Genomic DNA, 20144 nt, shown 5'->3' with positions numbered 1-20144 from the left:
TTACTATGGCTTTATAGTAGAGTTTGAAATTTGGTATTGATAGTCCTCCAGCAGTGTTCTTTCCGTTGAGGAGCGTTTTTGCTATTCGGGGTCTTTTATTAGGATCTGCACTTTTAACATGTGAAAATAAATGTACTGAAAGGCACCTACTTCTTAAAAGTTCTTGGACAAATAAACATGTTTCACTTCAAGCTTTAGTACAAAACTCACTTATGTTAAATACATTGTCCAATTGACTTACCTTATAAAATTCAACATATTTTCTCAGAAGAAAAGTTACCACGTGAAAGCCTGATTTTAAAATCAAGTTTACAAAGGCAATAAACAGCTCATTCCTATAATCCTAGCAACACAGGAGCTGAGATCTGAGGATTGTGGTTCAAAGCCAGTCCAAGCAGAAAAGTCTATGAGATTCTTATTTCCAGTTAATCACAAAATAAAGTCAGAAAGAGAGCTGTGGCTCAAATGGTAGAGCACTAGTACTGATGAAAAATAAAATTAAAAAAATCCTTAGGAACAGCTCGCAGGCCCTGAATTCAAGCACCAGGACACACACACACACATACACACACACACACACACACACAAACTTAATTGTGTTGTATGTGTACGAAGAAGGCAATAAACATTTATCATGGACCATATGGTTGAGGGATAAATACTAATTACTTAATATATAAAAATTATAAAATACAAATATATATTAAAACCAAAACTAGACATCTAACTCCCAAAGGATGAGAATTTTAGAACACTAGACATAGATGAATGATCTTTACACAAAGTGTTTAAGAAACAAAAATAATTTAGTTTCTCTTCCCTATTTGACCCAGGTACTATACATGTGATACAAGTTAAAAGACAATGTGAAGTTCTGCTGTCCCTTAATAATTTATTCATTTGACAGTGTCTTCCTTAACCTGCCTCTTTGGGACTATAAAGGGTTAGTGTTATATTGATTTGTTTCTTAGGGTACCAACTTCCCATAACAAAAATCTAGGACATACGGAGAGGGATAATCATTTAAAGCCAGTTGCCCACTATTTTATCCACGTTAATTTTAACATACTTGAGCAACTTTTAGGCAGTGAATACAACATTTCTAATGTTATTTAATATTCCTTTGAGAAAAACTTCTGAGTTATACTGACCTACCAATGTTAGCCTTCCAAGTGACTAGAATTATACTTTTATGCCACTACATATCATTAATTTTAAATCAGACAGTTGCTTAATTACCGAGTAATAAAGTTAATGGCCAGTCCTAGCAAAAGGAAATGTCTACATTTGTTTTCAAAATCTATTGTACATATTGGCACTAACAGTGAACAACATCAAAATGAAATCAAGAAAATAATTCTACTCAAAACAATAAAATATTTATAAATAAAATTAACTTAGAAAGCACAATGTTTCTAAACTGGAAGTGACATAATGTTGCTAGGAAAATTAGAAACATGGACAGAAGTTTTGCATTCATAGATCAGAAAACATATTTTTTTCTTTTTAAAAAATTGTTTGTATGTTTTTCAACTGCCCAATAAACAAGTGGGCGAAAGACTTAAAGAGAAACTTCTCTGAAGAAGAAAGAAGGATGGCCAATAGACACATGAAGAAATGCTCAACCTCCTTAGCCATAAAAGAAATGCAAATCAAAACAACATTGAGATACAACCTCAGCCCAGTTAGAATGGCTAGAATCAAGAACTCTAATAACACCAGATGCTAGAGGGGATGTGGACAGAATGGAACATTACTGCATTGTTGGTGGAAGTGTAAACTTGTTCAAACACTCCATACTATAGTATGGAGGTTCCTCAAAAGATTCCACATAGAGCTCCCCTATTACCCAGCAATCCCACTTTTGGGAATTTACCTGAATGATCACAAACAAGACCACACTAAAGCTACCAGTACAACTATGTTTATTGCAGCATTATTTACCATAGCTAAGATATGGAACCAACCCAGATGCCCCTCAGTAGATGAATGGATCAAGAAAATGTGGTATATATACACAATGGAATTCTATGCCTCCATCAGAAAGAATGACATTGCCCCATTTGTTAGGAAATGGAAAGACTTGGAAAAAAATTATATGAAGTAAGCCAGGCCCAAAGAAACATAGGTCTCATGGTTTCCCTTACTTGTAATAACTAGTATATATCTGAGACAAGCAGAAACGGTCAGAACAGTTGATGCTAGGCGAAATGAACCCCAGGATAAGGACTCAAATGCTTTTTCTTTCTTGCTATTGTTTCTAACATATTTATAAGATATTTCTTTGTTGCTTTGTATGTACCTCCCCCACAGCATAACCCCTGCTTTCACTGTATTTGATGTTGTTATAATTTGTGGAGAGGAAGGGAAAAAACAAATTGTTTAAATAGGAATACAGGTGGATGTACAAGATGTTATGTCAAAAGCAAACTTTACAACTTTTGCTTGGGGCGGGGATAGTTAGGGATGGAAAAGGGAAAAAAAGGAGGAGGCTACAATGCTTGATAAGAAATGTACTCATTACCTTGCTTATGTAAATGTAACCCCTCTATACCGTTTTTTCACAATAAAATGAAAAGAAAAGAAAAAAGGCTGTAATAAATGTTAGCAAGGATAAAACAGAACCTCATCTATTGCTGGTAGGAACACAAAATAATATAGCTGTATTAGACAATAGTAAATAGTCTGCATTACTTAAGAAATTAAGCACTCCCAAGAAAAGTGCAAACATATATCTACATCTGGTTTTCACACTACAATTACATTACCCATATCTTAAAAGAAGATAGAATGCAAATGTCCATGAATTTAAAAAGAAATGCTGTAACAGGCCAAAGAACTAGTTTTGAGCCATAAGAAAATAAGAAAAGAAACAAAGTACTGATATTTGTCCTAACATGAATAAACCTCTAAAACATTATGAAAAGTGAAAGCAGCCTGTCACAAAATACCAACATGGTACTTGTTTAGTGGTTGCCTACAACTAGGAGTGAGAATACCAATTAAATACAAATAGCCGTGCAGAAAAATGAAACTGGAAATGGTTGCAAATTTTAAAAAAGTTGACTTACATATTTTCATGTGTAAGATTTGTCATTTCAAGTCAATAAATAGTATAATGATATGAAAGAGAAGTTTCTTCATAGCATATAAATTTATCTGTGTCATCAAATGCAAAACAATGGTCACCAGTTAATATGAAATTAAGAAATAAAAAAGTTGTATTTCTTTGTGTTTATAGATTCTCTATGAGGAGGGGTAACAACATCATATATAATTTTTTATGTCAAAAGTTCAAAGAAGCTGAGCGCCTGTAGCTCACGCCTGTAATCCTAGCCACTCGGGAGGCTGAGATCTGAGGATCGAAGTTCAAAGCCAGCCAGGGCAGGAAAGTCCATGAGACTCTTATCTCCAATAAACCACTGGAAAACCGGAAGTGAGGCTGTGGCTCAAGTGGTAGAACACCCGCCTTGAGCTGAAGAGTGCAGGGACAGCGCCCAAGCCCAGAATTCAAGCCCCACGACTGACCAAAACTAAAAGTTCAAAGAAGACAAATCACAACACTCTTTCATACTGAAAGCTCAACTAGTGCAAAGGCACTGGGCTAATTTTAGTCCCATCATCTAGAACATATTCTTCAAATGCAATTTTTTCAACTGTAAAATAAATTGGGATTCTTGCCTGTCTTGTACATCCTACACCTGCTATGAGACCAATGTAGATAATGTAAGGAAAAGTGAAAGTGCTTTACAACTTTGGAGGATGGAGGAAGAAATGGAGGAGGGGGGAAGAAGGGATATGAAGAGAAAAACAAAGGAGGGGTAACAATGCTGGACAGGAAATGAACTTAGAACCTTATGCATGTAACTGTAACCCATCTGTACAGCAGCTTTCTTTTCAATTATTTTGATTGAGATTAAGTGCTTGCATAAATTTCACAAACTTCACAGTATTGTAGGATAGTGATACTTAAAGTCACATACATGTTTTAACCCTCACAAGGTGAATTCTGTAAGCTTTGACAATACAACTATTTCTTCTGCATTGTTTAGTGTTAGCTGTTTTCTCTTCCCCTTTCATTCTCTCCCTCCCACTGCCCTTGAGTAGTTTAGTTTATTTTCATCAATGTCCAGTGCTGTTGATGGACTCCTCTGTTGTATTTTTCCCGTTTCCTTCTGATTCTGTGCCCCCCTCCTAACTTCCCTCAGATGTGTGCACACAAACACGCACACACTCACACACACACACACACACACACACACACACACACACACACATATATATGAGGTCAAGAACATGGAGTCATTTAGAAATTATATGACAAATTAGGTAGATGTACTTTGTTTCTTGAGTCTTGTTTACTTTGTAATATCATCTTGCATTTTAGATTTAACATCCACATATCAGGGAGACCATTGTTCTAACTTTTTTGAACATGTTGCCAAATATAAAGGAACCATTTAAATACTTGCTTTTCTCCACTTCAAGTCTTGAGAATGGAGACAATCTTTGAATAATCTAAACTCAGACCCAAGCTTGGTCACACATAAGCCACACATTGCCCATTCAAAGAAAGCCCTGAGGCTATATTGTACATGGCAATTGCTCTGGATAGAATCCTCCAGCATTTGTTTAAAGTAAAAAGAGTTTTATGACCTGAAATATTAAAGGAAGACTTTTGAGTTCTAATATTTGAAATACCTAAGAAATATGAAGGATGTCACTATAAAATGCAAAAAATTAAAAGCTTAAAATACCTATTTCAGAACAATGACTTCCACATGAAGAAAAACATCTTTTTTATTGTGCATGCCTATTTATCCAACCCATACTATTTTCTACATGTTAGAAGATGGAGAGCAGAGAATATGTCTGTTCAAGAAACATTTAGTTACCAGTAATAAATTTTAAAAAGAAGCATTATGTAAGTGCTCATTATGAGTCTGAGCATGTGATATTTACTTTAAGTACAAAAAACTTAGTTGGAATGCATATACATAGTATAAAATGCAAGCTAGATTTCACACAGTTTTTATGTATTCAATTTTTCTGATGAGCAGGTAGAAGTTGGCAGTTAAGGAACTTACCCCAGCCCAGATGGATTTCAGTATGCTCTGAAACATTCTAGCACCCTGCTTAGTGTCACATGGAAACTCCCTTGTGACAAACATCCGCATTTGAAAATTACATAAAATTTTGCACATGTACAGCTAAGTAAGCCTCAAAAGTTTTCTAAAAATGCAAGAAAATGTACCATCCTTTCAAACAGAGTGCATACAACAAGAAAGAGAAAACTTTCAACAGCTGCATTCAATTAAAAAAATTATTAACCCTCAGGAAAAATACATGTCCAAAAATTCATGGTATGCTTACTATTTATGTGCTACTTTTGTAAGTAGATAGCGTTCATGAATAGAATTCAGCCTTCAATAATAAAATTGTTCATCAATGGCTTTCTGTTTGACACTTGGGGTGGGGATTGATAAATGAAAGAAAAATATTGCAGATTCCTCACTTAATCTGCAGGTTGGTTCCTATAGTAACTCAAAGAGAAAAAGAAAGAAAAAGATAAGCTGGTTATGCTATGCTCATACATCTGCTAAAAAAGTAAACTTTAAGAGTGTGCACATGAAAGAAAATAGCAAATATGACTGATTCTAACCCTACACTTTTTAACCTCTAATTATGAGTCTCAGGAATCACCTAAGGCACTGATGTCCTTTGTGGCTATCAAGTTTCAGAAACTCTGTTGAAATATCAATATGTAAATTTGATACAAATGTATATCTATATATCAAAATATAAATTTTGATAGTTATTTGGAATACTTTGTAAACTCAGAGTCATATGATAACCTTTGACATAGTCATGGATTCACTAAGATTCACTAATATGGGTTCACTTTTAGGCTACAATCAAGCTCATTGCTGTTTTACAACACCTAAGGTAATGACCAGGAAGAAAAAGCAAAGTAAGCTTTTAAATAGGCTGTTTCAGGAGTTCATAATACTGACATGTAGTCTTTCAATCATGTTTCTGTCTCACTCTGATAAGTGTGACTTGTTTTGAGATTTGACTCTTTCTTTGCATGAAATCCTGTATTTTTTAATGATAGTTCAAGTGTAGGTATCAAAACTCTTTGATCAAAACTCTCAAGGTTGAAGGCATGTATTTCCGGGTGTCATAAAGGAATGTGCTCCACTGCTGATCTGAGTACCAGGCAAAACACTTTCCCATATCAGTAGCCAATCTAATACTTCAATGTGCTTCTCAACTATCTCAATTATTTGAATTATTTCATTCTTCCAAAGTTTTAAGCTTCAGTTTGGTGACCACTTAATTTTAGATTTTTTTGTAGCACATGTACAAAGGAAACAACTGAGTCAATTATCCTAAGACTAGCACAGTGTTACATGCTTTCCATTTCATAAACAGCCTATAGTAGAAGTGAATGAAAATCCACGTAAATGAGAATATTTTCCATTAATGTGAGAAATGTAATATATGCATATATTTTCATACTCTCCCATTACTTCACTAAAAATCACAGTAAAGGTATTGAATGATTTAACTCTCAAACAGAAATATAGAGAAAGGAGTAAAAAAATTTCTGGATAGAAAGGAACTCCAAACCTCCAGGCAAGGAAAAGGAAGCTGAAGAATAAGTGCTTATAAAAGAATATGCTAACAATAAAATGTCAGTCCATGCTTGAAGAACTCTAGAAAGGCCTGGCAAATAGAAATAAGGAGCAAGACTAGTGACTTGAAATGAAGAACAATTAAATGTTCATTAGTGGAATTAACTAGTCAGCTAAGTCCTTTTCCCTGTCCTTTTTCAAAACTGTAGGAAAATAGGTGGTAAATTCATCTCTTCAGGAGAACATGTTTGACACTATTAAAGTGGAATGTAATGAATATGTGTATGTATGTGTCAATTCAAAAGATGAATGAGGTACAATATTGATGACTGAATGTCAAACTAACTCTGCCCAGACCTCATCCTCTTCCTTTCTTTCCAATCTAAGAAGAATTAATTTCAAGAAATATTAGTTTCCAGTCTAAGAAGAATTAATTTCAAGAAACATTAAAGAACAGTGTAATGAAAACTGCTCACTGTTACTAAGCTGATTGTCTTTTCTTGCTTATCTGCTCAAATACAGGTTATATCTTCCATCCTCCCTCAGGCTAGAGAGGATCAGGTCACTCTTCTCACCAATGGAATGTTAAGTTATGAACCATGGTGGTTTTAAAACCTGTCTATAAATTCTTAGTCACTTCTATCAAGAGATAGAATCTGGCTTCCTTGTTGAAGACTTCTTTATAGCTAATAAAATTTAGCCAAAGTGACCATGTGTGATGCTAGGTTAGTTAGAACAAGCCATGAAACTTTTGCCTTTTTCTCTGTAAAGGCTTGTTCTGGAATTCTGCACCTATCATGCAAGAATCATGACTTCTCAGAGGCTTCCTCATGATGAGAACATATAGAGAGGCCACAGGAAAAGAGATATTTGAAGAACCCCAGCTGTTCCCATTCTTCCAATTTGATTCCCCATTATCCAAGTGCCAAGCATGTGGATAATGTCAATCTCCATCACTGAATGCAAACACCTAGCTGAGCCTCATTGTATGGACAATAATAATGGTTATTATGGTTTTAAGCCACTAGCTCATAGCTGTTAAACTGCAATAGAAAATTACATGTTTGCAACTTCCATGTCTCTTATTTGAAATCTTTTGCCTTAAATTTCAACTCTGTGCCTTTTTCATCAACTATAACATGAAAATGTCTTTTACACAGCTTAGGTGGACAAAGAAGAATAATGCCTTTTCACAACATAGAAGAAATATGTCTGACTGAATAAACATGGGGAGAGCTGCAGGTCAGCAAAAACTACAAACCTGAGCCTGGCACCAGTGGCTCATGCCTGTAATCCTAGCTACTCAGGAAGCTAATATCTGAGGATCACAGTTCAAAGCCAGCCCAGGCAGGAAAGTCTGTGAGACTCTTATCTCCAATAAACCACTCAGAAAAACGGAAGTGGCACTGTGGCTCAAGTGCTAGAGTACTTCCCTTAAGCTGAAGAGCTGAGGGACAGCACAAAGGCCCAGAGGTCAAGCCCCACAACTGACAATTAATTAATAAAATAAAACTACAAATCATGCAATTTTCACATAAGAGAAATATGTGGTGGTGTTTTGAAATCATTGTGTTTGGGATAATATTAGTTCTTAGGTCCTTAGTCTTCACCTAATAATAGCTCAGATAAAAGACCTTTAGATATTGGTGGGCATAGAATTTATGTAACCCATATACAGAATAAAAAAGAAAAGAAAAAAAAAGCTTATCACTGAAGACATACTGAGAGCGAAGTCCAACAATTGAGTCATAGGCACAAAATGATTAGTTACCAGTGCTTCATTTACTGAGACACTTAAGAGATAGCCAATAATCAATGGATATCAGAAGAAAGCTTCCTTTCTCAGAAGCCACCCTCAAAGAAAATGAGTGAAATTCAAACAGTGATTTAAAGAAAATACAAATGGTGGAGAGAACAGAAGGAAAAGGCTATTAGCATCAAAATCATCTGGACTTAAAGGCACTACATCTGAAAAATAGGCTGCAGTTTTAACCAGTTCTCAGAATAAGTAAAATATCTGTGTGTGCATATACACACACACACACACACACACACACACACACACATATGCCAGTACTGGGGCTTGGACTCAGGGCCTGGGTACTTTCCCTGATCTTTCTGCTCAAAGCTTGTTCTGTCACTTGTGCCATAGCTTCACTTTTGTTTTTTTGATAGTTAACTGATTCCTGCTTACAGGGTAGCTTCAAACCAGGATACTCAGATTCCAGCCTCCTAAGTAGCAAGGGTTATAGCCATAAAACATCAGTGCCTGGTAACATAAACTAAAAATATGTCACCAAAATAAACACACACATATATGTGTATATATATATATATATATATACAAGAGAATTGTTAAAAATGAAATTTTAGTAACTATAAGAAAAAGACAACTCAATAGAATCTGCTCGCCTATCGGATCTGGTGCCTTTGTCCCAGATGCTGGAGGGGATGTGGACAGAAGGGAACCTTACTGCATTGTTGGTGGGAGTGTAAACTTGTTCAACCACTTTGGAAAGCAGTATGGAGGTTCCTCAAAAGACTCCACATAGAGCTCCCCTATGACCCAGCAGTCCCACTTTTGGGCATTTACCCAAATGTTTACAAACAAGACCACACTAAAGCTACCAGCACAACTATGTTTATTGCAGCATTATTTACCATAGCTAAGATATGGAACCAACCCAGATACCCCTCAGTAGATGAGGGGATCAAGAAAATATGGTATATATACACATGGAATTCTATGCCTCCATCAGAAAGAATGGCATTGCCCCATTTGTTAGGAAATGGAAAGACTTGGAAAAAATTATATGAAGTGAAGTAAGCCAGGCCCAAAGAAACATAGGTCTCATGGTTTCCCTTATTTGCAATAACTAGTATATGTCTGAGACAAGCAGAAACGGTCAGATAAGTTGATGTTAGGTGCAATGAACCCCAAGATAAGAACTCAAATGTTTTTTTTTCTTTCTTGCTATTGTTTCCAACATATTTATAAAATATTTCTTTGTCCTCCCCCACGGTATAACTTTTGTTTTCACTGTATTTGATGTTGGTATAATTTGTGGAGGGGAAGGGAAAAAACAAATTGTTTAAATAGGGATACAGGTGGACCCATCACAACAATGAGAAGTACAAAACATTATGTCGAAAAATGAACTTTACAACTTTGGTTGGGGGGGCAGTGGAGATGGGAAGGGATGGGAAGGGGAAACAGAGGAGGAGGCAAGAATGCTTGATAAGAAATGTACTCATTACCTTGCCCATGTAATTGTAACCCCTCTGCCCCTCTGTATGGTATTTTCACTATATAACTAACTAACTAAATAAATGAATAAATAAAATCTTTAAAAAAAAGAAAAAAGAAAAGAAAAGAAATGAAAAAGACAAACATAAGGACAAGGAAATATCTGTAAACTGGTTACAGAGACCCAACACCTGTGTAGGAGGTTTCAAAAGAAACAAAAAATAACAGAGAGAAACCATACGGAAATATATCTCAGAAGTGTAGGAAATGGATATATCAATTGAAATATCCAAATAAAACCTGAACATGAAGAAAATAAGACCTTCCTCAAAACATATAATCAGGACATTTTAGTAATCTATACATAAGAAATTTCCAGAAAGAATGAAACAGGTAGCAGTGGACAAAGAGTTGAGATCAGTATAACATCAAACTTTTCAGTAATGACACCAGAGGGTAAAAAACACTAGAAAAGATATTAAATATTTGGAAGGAAAAATGTTTTTAATCTTGAACTTCACAAGCCAAGCTATAAATCAAGTGCCTGACATACGTAAAAATCCTTTACAACAAGAAATGATTCGAAATATTAATTCCAATGTACCCCCATTTGAGCAGAACTAAAAGGTGAATATAATATTTGTAGAGAATAAGACAAAAAAGAGAAGAGAAGAATAAGACACAGAACAAGGGATCACTGAAAAGATATTCCTCTGATGACAACTGTATTTCACTCTACATTGTATGGGAACGCTAGAGAAAGACATCCCATCACAATTTAAATTTAGAACATTTTTATCTCCCTTGAAAAAGATCCTGAACCAAATAACATTCCACCGTCAACTCTCATCCACCTTTATCCACAGCTAATTAAGATTTTGTCTCTGTAGATTTGCTTATTCTGGTGAGTTCATAAGACTCCTCTAACTATATAAAGGTCTTCTGGAAACTGACTTTCACTCAGAACATGTGTTCAGGGCTCTACGTCTACATTTTAAATTAGTAGATTGTATATCAGTAGGGCTATTACACCAAAGTATTAGAAGTTGGGAAGAAAAGTTGAGGGAAAATGTGAGCTGAATTTTTAATAATGGTTGTATTCTGTGATAGGTTTAAAGCCAGATTTTCATGTTTCTGAAAAATATATCTCTTAATATGAGAATCATTTTCTATCAAATTAAAGTTACATGTTAAAATTTTAATGGTTTTGAGGTAATCTATATTGTTAAAGCATATCTAAGTCTGCATGTTTAAATATGCTAATTATATTTATGTAAGTGCATAAAAAGAAAGGAAAGAAGGAAGGAAGGAAGGAAGGAAGGAAGGAAGGAAGGAAGGAAAAAATGACCCAAAGAAAACAATGCAAGTCTTGGGATATGTGCTTCAGTGTTTGCAAGTATGGCCTCTTAAATAGAGTACTGGTGGTGAGAAGGTAGAAGATTCAAAGAAAACAAAGCAAGAGGAAAAATAAATGCAGCAGTCTTTTGTTTATTTATAAAATAAACATATCATATGAATACAAATACATGGTATATGTCTCAACAGAAAAACAAACATCATTATAGAAAACAGATAGTTTTTCTAAGTTTTTTCTAAGATACCAAGGTTCTATATTAAGTTGTTATCTGAGATCTAATTTTTTTAATGGTTATAAGCTTTCCTTTATAAAAATTTTTATTTTCTTGTAGAAATGCTCTACAGAGGGGCAGTTACATGAGTAAGGCAATGAGTACATTTCTTATTGAGCATTGTTACCCCTCTCCCTTGTTGTTCTCCCATTATCCCTTCCCTCTCCCACCTCTCTTACTTCTTCCTCAAAGTTGTGAAGTTCATTTCCAATATACTGTCTTGTGGGTATCATTGTTGCAATGGGTCATCCTATATCCTTGTTTCAGTGTTTTGTTATTCCCCTTTCCCTCCCTAAATTAGAAAAATGTATATACACAATGCCGGGTACCAAAATCAAGTACAGTTACAACAGGTTATATACCATAGAGGGGACAACATACAAAGGAAACAAAAAAAAAATGTATCACCTAGCACATTAAAAATAACAACAACAAAGAAAGACCTCTTGTATTCACATCACGGGGTAAATTTCGCTTAGTATCTTCTTATATGGTCGTATGTATGTAGCTTTTGAACTTTTCTGCTCATCTGATACAATTATCCTAGATGTATACTAATTATTGCAAATGAGGGAAACCATGGAAGCTTCCCTTTTAGAAAGGTCTTTGCTGTCTCTCAAACATTCTAATAAGTTGTGTTTTCATTTTTGCCTTATTTTTGGTGGGGGTCTGGTCATGGGGCCTGAACTCTGGGCCTGGGTGCTGTCCCTCAGCTCTTCAGCTCAAGGCTATCACTCTACCACTTGAGCCACAGTGCCACTTCCGGCTTTTTTCTTTTTGCGTATGTGGTGCTGAGGAATCGAACCCAGGGCCTCTGGCATGCAAGGCAAGCACTCTACCACTGAACCACCTTCCAAGCCCATTTTTGCCTGATTTTAAGAAAAAAATTTATTCTACCTTCTTTCATGAACTACCCACTGATCACTCAAAACTAGTTTTCAAGCTCCAGGTGTTTGAATATTTTCTGTAGTTTCTTTTGCTGTCAATTTCTAATCTCTGCCTCCTAAGTACTGGCATTATTGGTTTAAGCCAGTGTGAGCCCAACTTGAATGGGCTGTCTATACCTTTAGTTTGGATCCCTTGTTTTTCTATGTCAGTGATTCATAGGGCTGATATTTTTTTAATCTCAAAGCTATCCCAAAATTATTGCATATTCCATTCATGTTTTTTATCTCATTCTGAATGTCCTTATTGATCAACTTGCTTTTCAAGCCCTGAAATTCTGTCTTCCACTATTTATTAGGCTTTCAACTGTGTTTTCACTTGACTTATTGACCTTTTATTTTCAGAATCTCAACTTGATTTTTTCAATGTTTCTATATTTTTATTAAATTCATTTTTCATATTGTACATTGTGTTCCTTATTTTATTTAGCTGCTTATATGAATTCCTTGACCTTGTTTGGCTGTTTATTTGCATTGTTTAAATTCATTTATAGATTTATATGTATGCTCTTTAATTTCACTGATCATCCTTACAATCACTTTTCTGAATTTCTCTGTCTGGATTTCATCCACTTCTCTTTCATTGGGGTACATTCTTGTGGTGCTTCTGTCTTTATAGGAGCAATATTGCCATTTTAAAAAATAATCCTTGTATTTCTGGTTGAGATTCATGCACATGAAACCAAGTTACTAGTTGGGAATTTTAAACACCTATGGTCTTGGAAGTAATTTCAATTTTCAGACAGGATGGTATAGTAGCAGAGTTGGTGTGGTATTTTTCATCTGTGGCTAGGAGTATTATTTAGTAGCCAAGTATTTGTCTTCATGCAGAAAGAATATTTTAAAGGTTGCTTTCTTGTTAGAAATTTTTGTTTTACCCAACATTTCTGGTTTACTATTTGTGTTTGTAATATAATCTAATTTTTAAAAGTAATTCCTATACTGAAAATATTATTAAGCTATAATGTCATTATTTAAGCTATAATTATGAATATACATAAGATACTTTTTCTTTACATAATGTCATTTTCACAACCCCTTTTCTCCAAAAGTAAAATTCTATTTTACCTACTTGATTCTAAAAACATAGGCCATTATTCTCACCATTCTTAGTTACTGATTAGAGTTACCATAATAAAAACTCTCCATGAATCTACATATAAAAAGTTTTAGATCTAAAATATTAGTGAAATAACATAAATAATTGATAATGAAATGTATATAGCTGACAAGTAACCATTTCTGGTTTATGTATCTAAGAAGGAAGAGTGTAAAATTGTATTATATCAAAACATAAGTAAATATTACAAATATAAAATCATTATATAACAATTATAAAATAGTAGCTAACATTTATTGAGTGGCCACTGTACTTTAGGTATTTTAATATATCCTCTTAATTCTCAGACCAGTCCTGTGAAATGTTAGTTATTACTATCAATTACAGAAGGATAAATAAGCTTCAGAGAGGTAAAACACCTTTCTTCCATTTAGACATTCAGGATTTGAGCATGGTTCTGACTGTGTAAAAAGCTTTATTTCTTTCTATTTAATGGGAGTAATCTCTTAGAATGACTTAAGCTTAGTAAAAGAAACTGTCACAAGAAACAACTATGGAACCATTTTTTTTCTTTCAGAAGTTCTTATCCAAAGCAAAATTTGTTTTCTAGTCTTTTTATAAACTCACTTGTGAAATGTGACTTTGGCTAATGAAAATGTTCTGAAACTAGATAGCAGTAATGGCTCTACCACACTGTAAGCATATGAAATATCACTGAATTTTACACCTCCAAACTGCTAAAATGGTAAAGTTTATGTTATGTGCATTTTTCCACAGGAACTTTTTGAATGTCATTTGGCTCCCTAAAGGAAGTAATTAGAATGTTATTCTCTGCATATTCTGGATTGTAAATTTCAATTTCAAGTTCACATCTTCATTTCTATGGCCACATTTAAATTCTACCTCTGCCAGTAGTTCTCAAAGGAGCATCTCCAACACAAACCTTTCCTGCATTCAAATCCTACATGTCCAACTTTCTAGTCAACAGTACCACATGAATTTTTTATAGTCTTAAAATGTGTGCATGTCCAGTCCTGAGTTCATAACACCGTATGCAGTATCAGATCCATCATTAAAAAAACATAATCAATGACTTCCTTCACTTTTCAGTTTCTGAGAACCAAGTTGGCATCACCTCATGTCTTTTCCCTTTTCTCTGTCCTTTATCAACCATTCTCACCATTTTTACCTTAAATAAGCATTTCACAGCCTGGATACGATTGACAGTTTGGGACATAAAAATTCTTTGTTAGTGGAGGAACTGGCCTTTTCACTTTAAGAAGCATCTCCAGATGCCAGTAGTAACCCTTGTACAATCAGAAATGTCTCCAGACCTGGGTGGGCCACAGCATTTCTGCTTGAAAACTATGGCTACAATGCACCCACATTTTAACACTTTTTTGCCACATTTATTGTCATGTCCTTGGCTCCAGGTAGTATCATCCTTCTTTGTGTCTACATAGTCTTCCTGTCTTTGTCTTTTCAACTGGCAAATCATGATAATCTTATTCAAATACTATTGAGAAAGATCACATCACTGCTCTGTCAAAACCCTCCAATATTTTTGTGGAAGCTGGCTGACCTGGCCCATTTCCTCTCTATTCGGATTTATTATCACTCTTCTCAAGTTTCTCGGCTTCTCTGTTCTGATCTTGGTCCTTGTGTACTGTCTGCCTGGAATATCCTTTATCTCAGTATTCTTATAGCTAGTTTACAATTCTTAAGGTCCTTATTCAAATTCATCTCTTCAGTGATGTACCCCATAGACAATCTACTCAGACTTTTTATTTCTCCTTACCACAACATATCCCTTTTTTAAAAAACACTTTACCTTCTAGCATACCTTCCATTGATTATTTCATGTACTTGAAACCATGCCTAGAATGTTGTAGAGATTCAACAAGAGCTAGTGTTAGAAGCAATCTGAGATATTTTTGAGAGGATAATAGTTATGATAGTCTCAGAGATTATAATCTACTAATCCCTGCAAGACAGGTACACAAGAATAGTTATATATGAATACTTAAAACAACCAGCAACTTCTTCTTACCTGATACTGTTGTTATCATAATCTTAGCATAGATTTTCAAATGCTAAATATAGATCACAGAATCTTATCACAATGATGACAGGGATTCATCAGCCTTTCAGACCAAGAGCCCCACAGCACACAATTCACCAGATTCTCCTTAGTACAAAATCTTTAGCAATCTATCACTCACTTATTATTTCTCATTGTGTTTTCAAAGACCAGATTCACACAGAAATGCCACTAATTTGGATGAAGTTAACTATCATCTAACCTTCTGATTCAGTGGAAAAATAATGCAGACTAACAAAAAGTTTAAGTGGTTCATACCTAATGTAAACCCATAGAATGTTTTGTAGGTTTCTAAATCACAGTACCTTTATCTGACTCTCCATGGAAATCTGTTTAAAAATCAAAATTACAATGGGCCTGTGTTCTTAGGTTTGAAAACATACTTAAAATGTAGTTAATTTCAACTCCAAATACTTTAAATCAAACTAAAATATGATAAACTCATTTGTAAATAAATAACAGATTTTGAGATGTCATGTCACTTTTGAAGATGGTGATCCAAAATTGACCCAATCCTTCTAAAGGCCAGAGTGTCTATCAGTTATCCACTCCATAAAGTTTTCCTCCCAAATTTCAAGAATTTTTCTTTCTCTTTACTCCTTAAGACCTAAAAGTAAAGACACCCTATTGAAGTATCTTGGCACGTGGGTTACTATATAATTTCTATGCATGTCTTTAAACCTTGCTCATTCTTGTACAGTTTATATCAATAGCTTTTACCTTGGCACTTGATTTTCTGGCAGAAACACACATAATAATGATAGAGATACTTACACATAAGCTTTATGTTATTTGCGCACATACACACATATATACATATGTCGAAGATAAAAGAAGTTGGAGAATTGAATGTATATTTTGAAATCTGGCTTTTAATTTTATACTCTGTAAAGTTTTTGTACTTTTTAAATGGATTCTTACTTACAAATATTTTGGTGTAGAAGTAAAACCAAATGAAAAAGATAGGTAATATTACCTTTTTAAATGACAAGGTAAAGAAGGAATGAACAGACATGAAAATGAGAACAATAACTTACATATTTACTTTGAACAATGCAGAGTGTTTAATTGGGAATGATTTCTATTTCTGAAAATCAACTTGATAGTTATGAAACTAGTCAACAGCTGATTTTGTGCAACTGTGGTCCAATTACCTACTTTTAGAAAGACACACATCTATATATGTGCTTCAAAATAAGCTCATTTGTTCATTCATTTTTTTTAATTTGTTACTTTCTATTTTAATTGCATTTCTTGGAGAAATGTAGACAGGAGCATAGCCAGATAAATATGCTTATTTTGATTTGGTAAAATGTTTGTCTTTTGTGATTAAAACAAAGTGCCATTTGCAGAAATGCACTATTGACTTTTAGAACTATTCCAAAGCACTGTAAAACGACTATAAGAGAAAAAATACAAATCACTAATGTGGTATTGGAACCCACAATTAAATTAATTTATAGAGGCTTTAATGCAATTAAATTTCCTCCAGTCTATATCTCTAGTGGTGCTGGGTTTTTCATTCTTAATATTCTTTAAAGCATAATTCATTTTCATTTTTGCAAAGTAATTTAAATATTACAAATATCACTCTTATACATATTTCTATGGTGACAATATGTTCACAGTCTATTTAATTTACAGATGATGAGACCAAAATGAAAAGTCTCTGAGGACTATAGATCTTATACAACATCACATTTCCTATCCAACATATTAAGTGTATAAGTTATCTATATATGCAAGAATGGACTCTTGAAACAGTGACACAAATTTTAAATGGCTGAATGTGAAACTTTAAGAAAATTAAAATCCAGAACAAAAGAAAACATTAGTTGTACAAAGAGCAAGATGTTTGGAGTTCACAATTAAAACTAATAAATTATTAAGACTTTGAAATTAAATTTCACAAATCACTCCATTGCCAAATTAAGGAAAAATTTTAAAAAGAGCATATGTTAGGGATAAGCCTCAAAACCTGGACTCAAATTATTCATATATATATGTATATATAAAGAGTATTACATAAGACTTTTCATGTATTACTAATATGTAAAGGTGACTTTATAGTCCCAACTAATAAGTAAATTTCCTGGAATATCTTTTCATGCTCTCAAACCCAGATCTATGCTTGGAAGTATTTAATGATAGCTAAGTAGATTAAACCCTGAAACAAAGGTATGTACCAAACTGTTTTTAGGGGAAAATGTCAGTTAAATGCAGATGTTATTTTTGCTACAAATGTGCTGAAATATTTGACAAAGAAGTTAGGGTAGCCATGGAAATCATAACTTTAATTAACAGCAACATGAAAATTCCAAAGGATAATAAGCATCATGGTTGGAGATGACAATTAGACAAAAATAAAAATCCAATTTAAACTGTATAATAAAGAAAAAGAGTCTATTTTTCTTCTCTGGGTATTTCCTACTACACAATAAATAAGAACGAAGATGAGAAGAATGTTATTCTCACTAATGACAATGTGGCTATGGAATCGCTAGGACATTCCTACCTGCTTTCCAGATGAACTGATTATCCTTCTTGCCTTCCAGATGAGCCACATGCAACAGCAAGACTGAAAGCAACAGAAACAGCTTCCTCGTGGTCCTCCATACCCAGCAACCAACAGCCAAATTACACTTTGGAAACATTCTTCAGATTTTTCAAACACTGGACTTGTCTATTCCTAAAAGAAAAAAAAAAGAGTAGGTAAATTGCTTCTCTTCTGAAATAATAAAAATTTACTGTGCAGCAAACCTCATTTGAACAGTATTGATAATGTTCCATTGCCACAAAATTAGTATATATATATATATATATATATATATAATCAACATTCGAAATCTATAGCTAACTAGCTACATTGTCAATATTTCCTCATAAAATTCAGACATTCTACAGATTCAGTAGATACTCCTATTCTTACTGGAAAAGAAAGGCTGTATATCAGCGGCTCATGTCTATAATCTACTCAGAAGGCTGAGATCTGAGAATCATGGCTCAAAGCCACCTAGACAGAAAAGCTCACTTAACTCCAAAATAAATAGCAAAAAATAGGGCTGGAGTCATGATTCAAATGGTAGAGAATCAGCTTAACCAAGAACAAGACTGAGTTAAACCCTCAGAAGAAAGAAGAGGAGAAGAAAGGAAGAGAGGAAAGCATCTTAGGGGCTCAAAGAATTCAGAAAGGACACATCAGGGAAAGAGAACAAGACATTTTTGTGTTTGGGGTCTGGTGATTAGATGAGTGGACACAGTAAAGAACACAAAGGAGAGAGAAGATGGGATAGAGGTGAGATTTAGAACACAGATTAGAACACAAATTATAAAAAGAGGGAGTGGGAAAGGAGGAGGGAGGGAGAAGGAGGGAGAGATGAGATAGATACTAATATGGAGCCAGACACAGGCACAGGAGGCATAGAAAGCAAACAGACTGAGACATAAAAGGCATCACAATTAGGAATTTTGTCCTGAAGATCAACCTGCAAAGGTGCTAAAGACAGATAATGAATCTGACTGGGAGTTTTCTAGTCACCAAAGAAAATAAATAGTTAGTCCCATATCCTCATATGTATAGGATTAAATTATACCATTATACCTGCTTTTTTTCCACTAGGAGCAACCATAGCCCTGTTCCCAGCATTGGTAGAATTTATCACCAACAATCTTCCTAAATATAGGTAAGGTTGGGCAAATGTGCTGGACACATCATTGGTTCAACTGTCACAGACAACATCATCTGTACTATACAGTACATGGTACAGTCTCCTGAGACTCCTAGGACACACAAAGAGTATCGTGGCAAAGTACAAATCAGTAAAAATTACTCTAAGGTGTCAAACACTGAAGTTCAAGTACACAGCTCTCTGAAGGCCTTCTTCAATCCAAGGATGAAGAAAATGCATTGAAAGACACCCAGATCTTCTCTTAGAATATCTACATCATATACCAAATATTGATGAGGACAAAAGTGGAGGAATTTTGTTGAAATAAAATAAAATTGCCCCAAAGAGTGGTCCGTTAGGGGGTTTCATAGTACACTTGGAGCACTCCTAGGTACACTTTTTAACACTCTTGTCCTGAACTGAATTGGTCATATTTCCTTGGGACAAGAGTATGATTGATCATGGCTATGCTTCAGCAAGGGGGTAAGAAATACAAGTACTAAATTGTAGCTTATTCTAAGGCTATTCCTAGCTCATATGATATTTTTTGTTTAAGGCTGAAAAAGATAACCCCTTGTCCAGGAAAAATATATTCTTATACCTCTACTAGTATCCTCTGCTGGTCTGACTGTGAGTGAATGCCAAGAGTTGTTTATAAAAGATATATATGCATACAGACATATATGCATATATATATATATATATATCTCCTTTTCCAGGAAAATTATTTGCAAGTTACTATATGATTATATAGCTTGAACTTGATGGCCATGAGTTCTTTCCTAGAATTCCAGGGACAGCAATCTAGGCAAGATGCCCTTACAACCCCTCTTATCCATAAGAGTATTCATAGACATG

The 20144-nt window shown here is 34.4% G+C and overlaps 1 protein-coding gene across 1 annotated transcript in view; it reads right to left on the bottom strand.

Moving 5' to 3' along the window:
• Thsd7b (thrombospondin, type I, domain containing 7B) overlaps positions 1-18272 on the bottom strand; it is a 793597-nt gene extending 775325 nt beyond the window's left edge. Inside the window, exon 1 of the mRNA XM_013030805.1 lies at positions 18134-18272. Coding sequence (XP_012886259.1) covers positions 18134-18272 — 139 coding nt within the window. The remainder of the gene's footprint in view (positions 1-18133) is intronic.
• Positions 18273-20144: the final 1872 nt, after the last annotated feature.

This window comes from Dipodomys ordii, unplaced genomic scaffold, assembly GCF_000151885.1.
Source record: "Dipodomys ordii isolate 6190 unplaced genomic scaffold, Dord_2.0 Scaffold133, whole genome shotgun sequence".
NCBI lineage: Eukaryota > Metazoa > Chordata > Mammalia > Rodentia > Heteromyidae > Dipodomys > Dipodomys ordii.
This window is presented reverse-complemented; position numbering and strand designations above follow the sequence as displayed.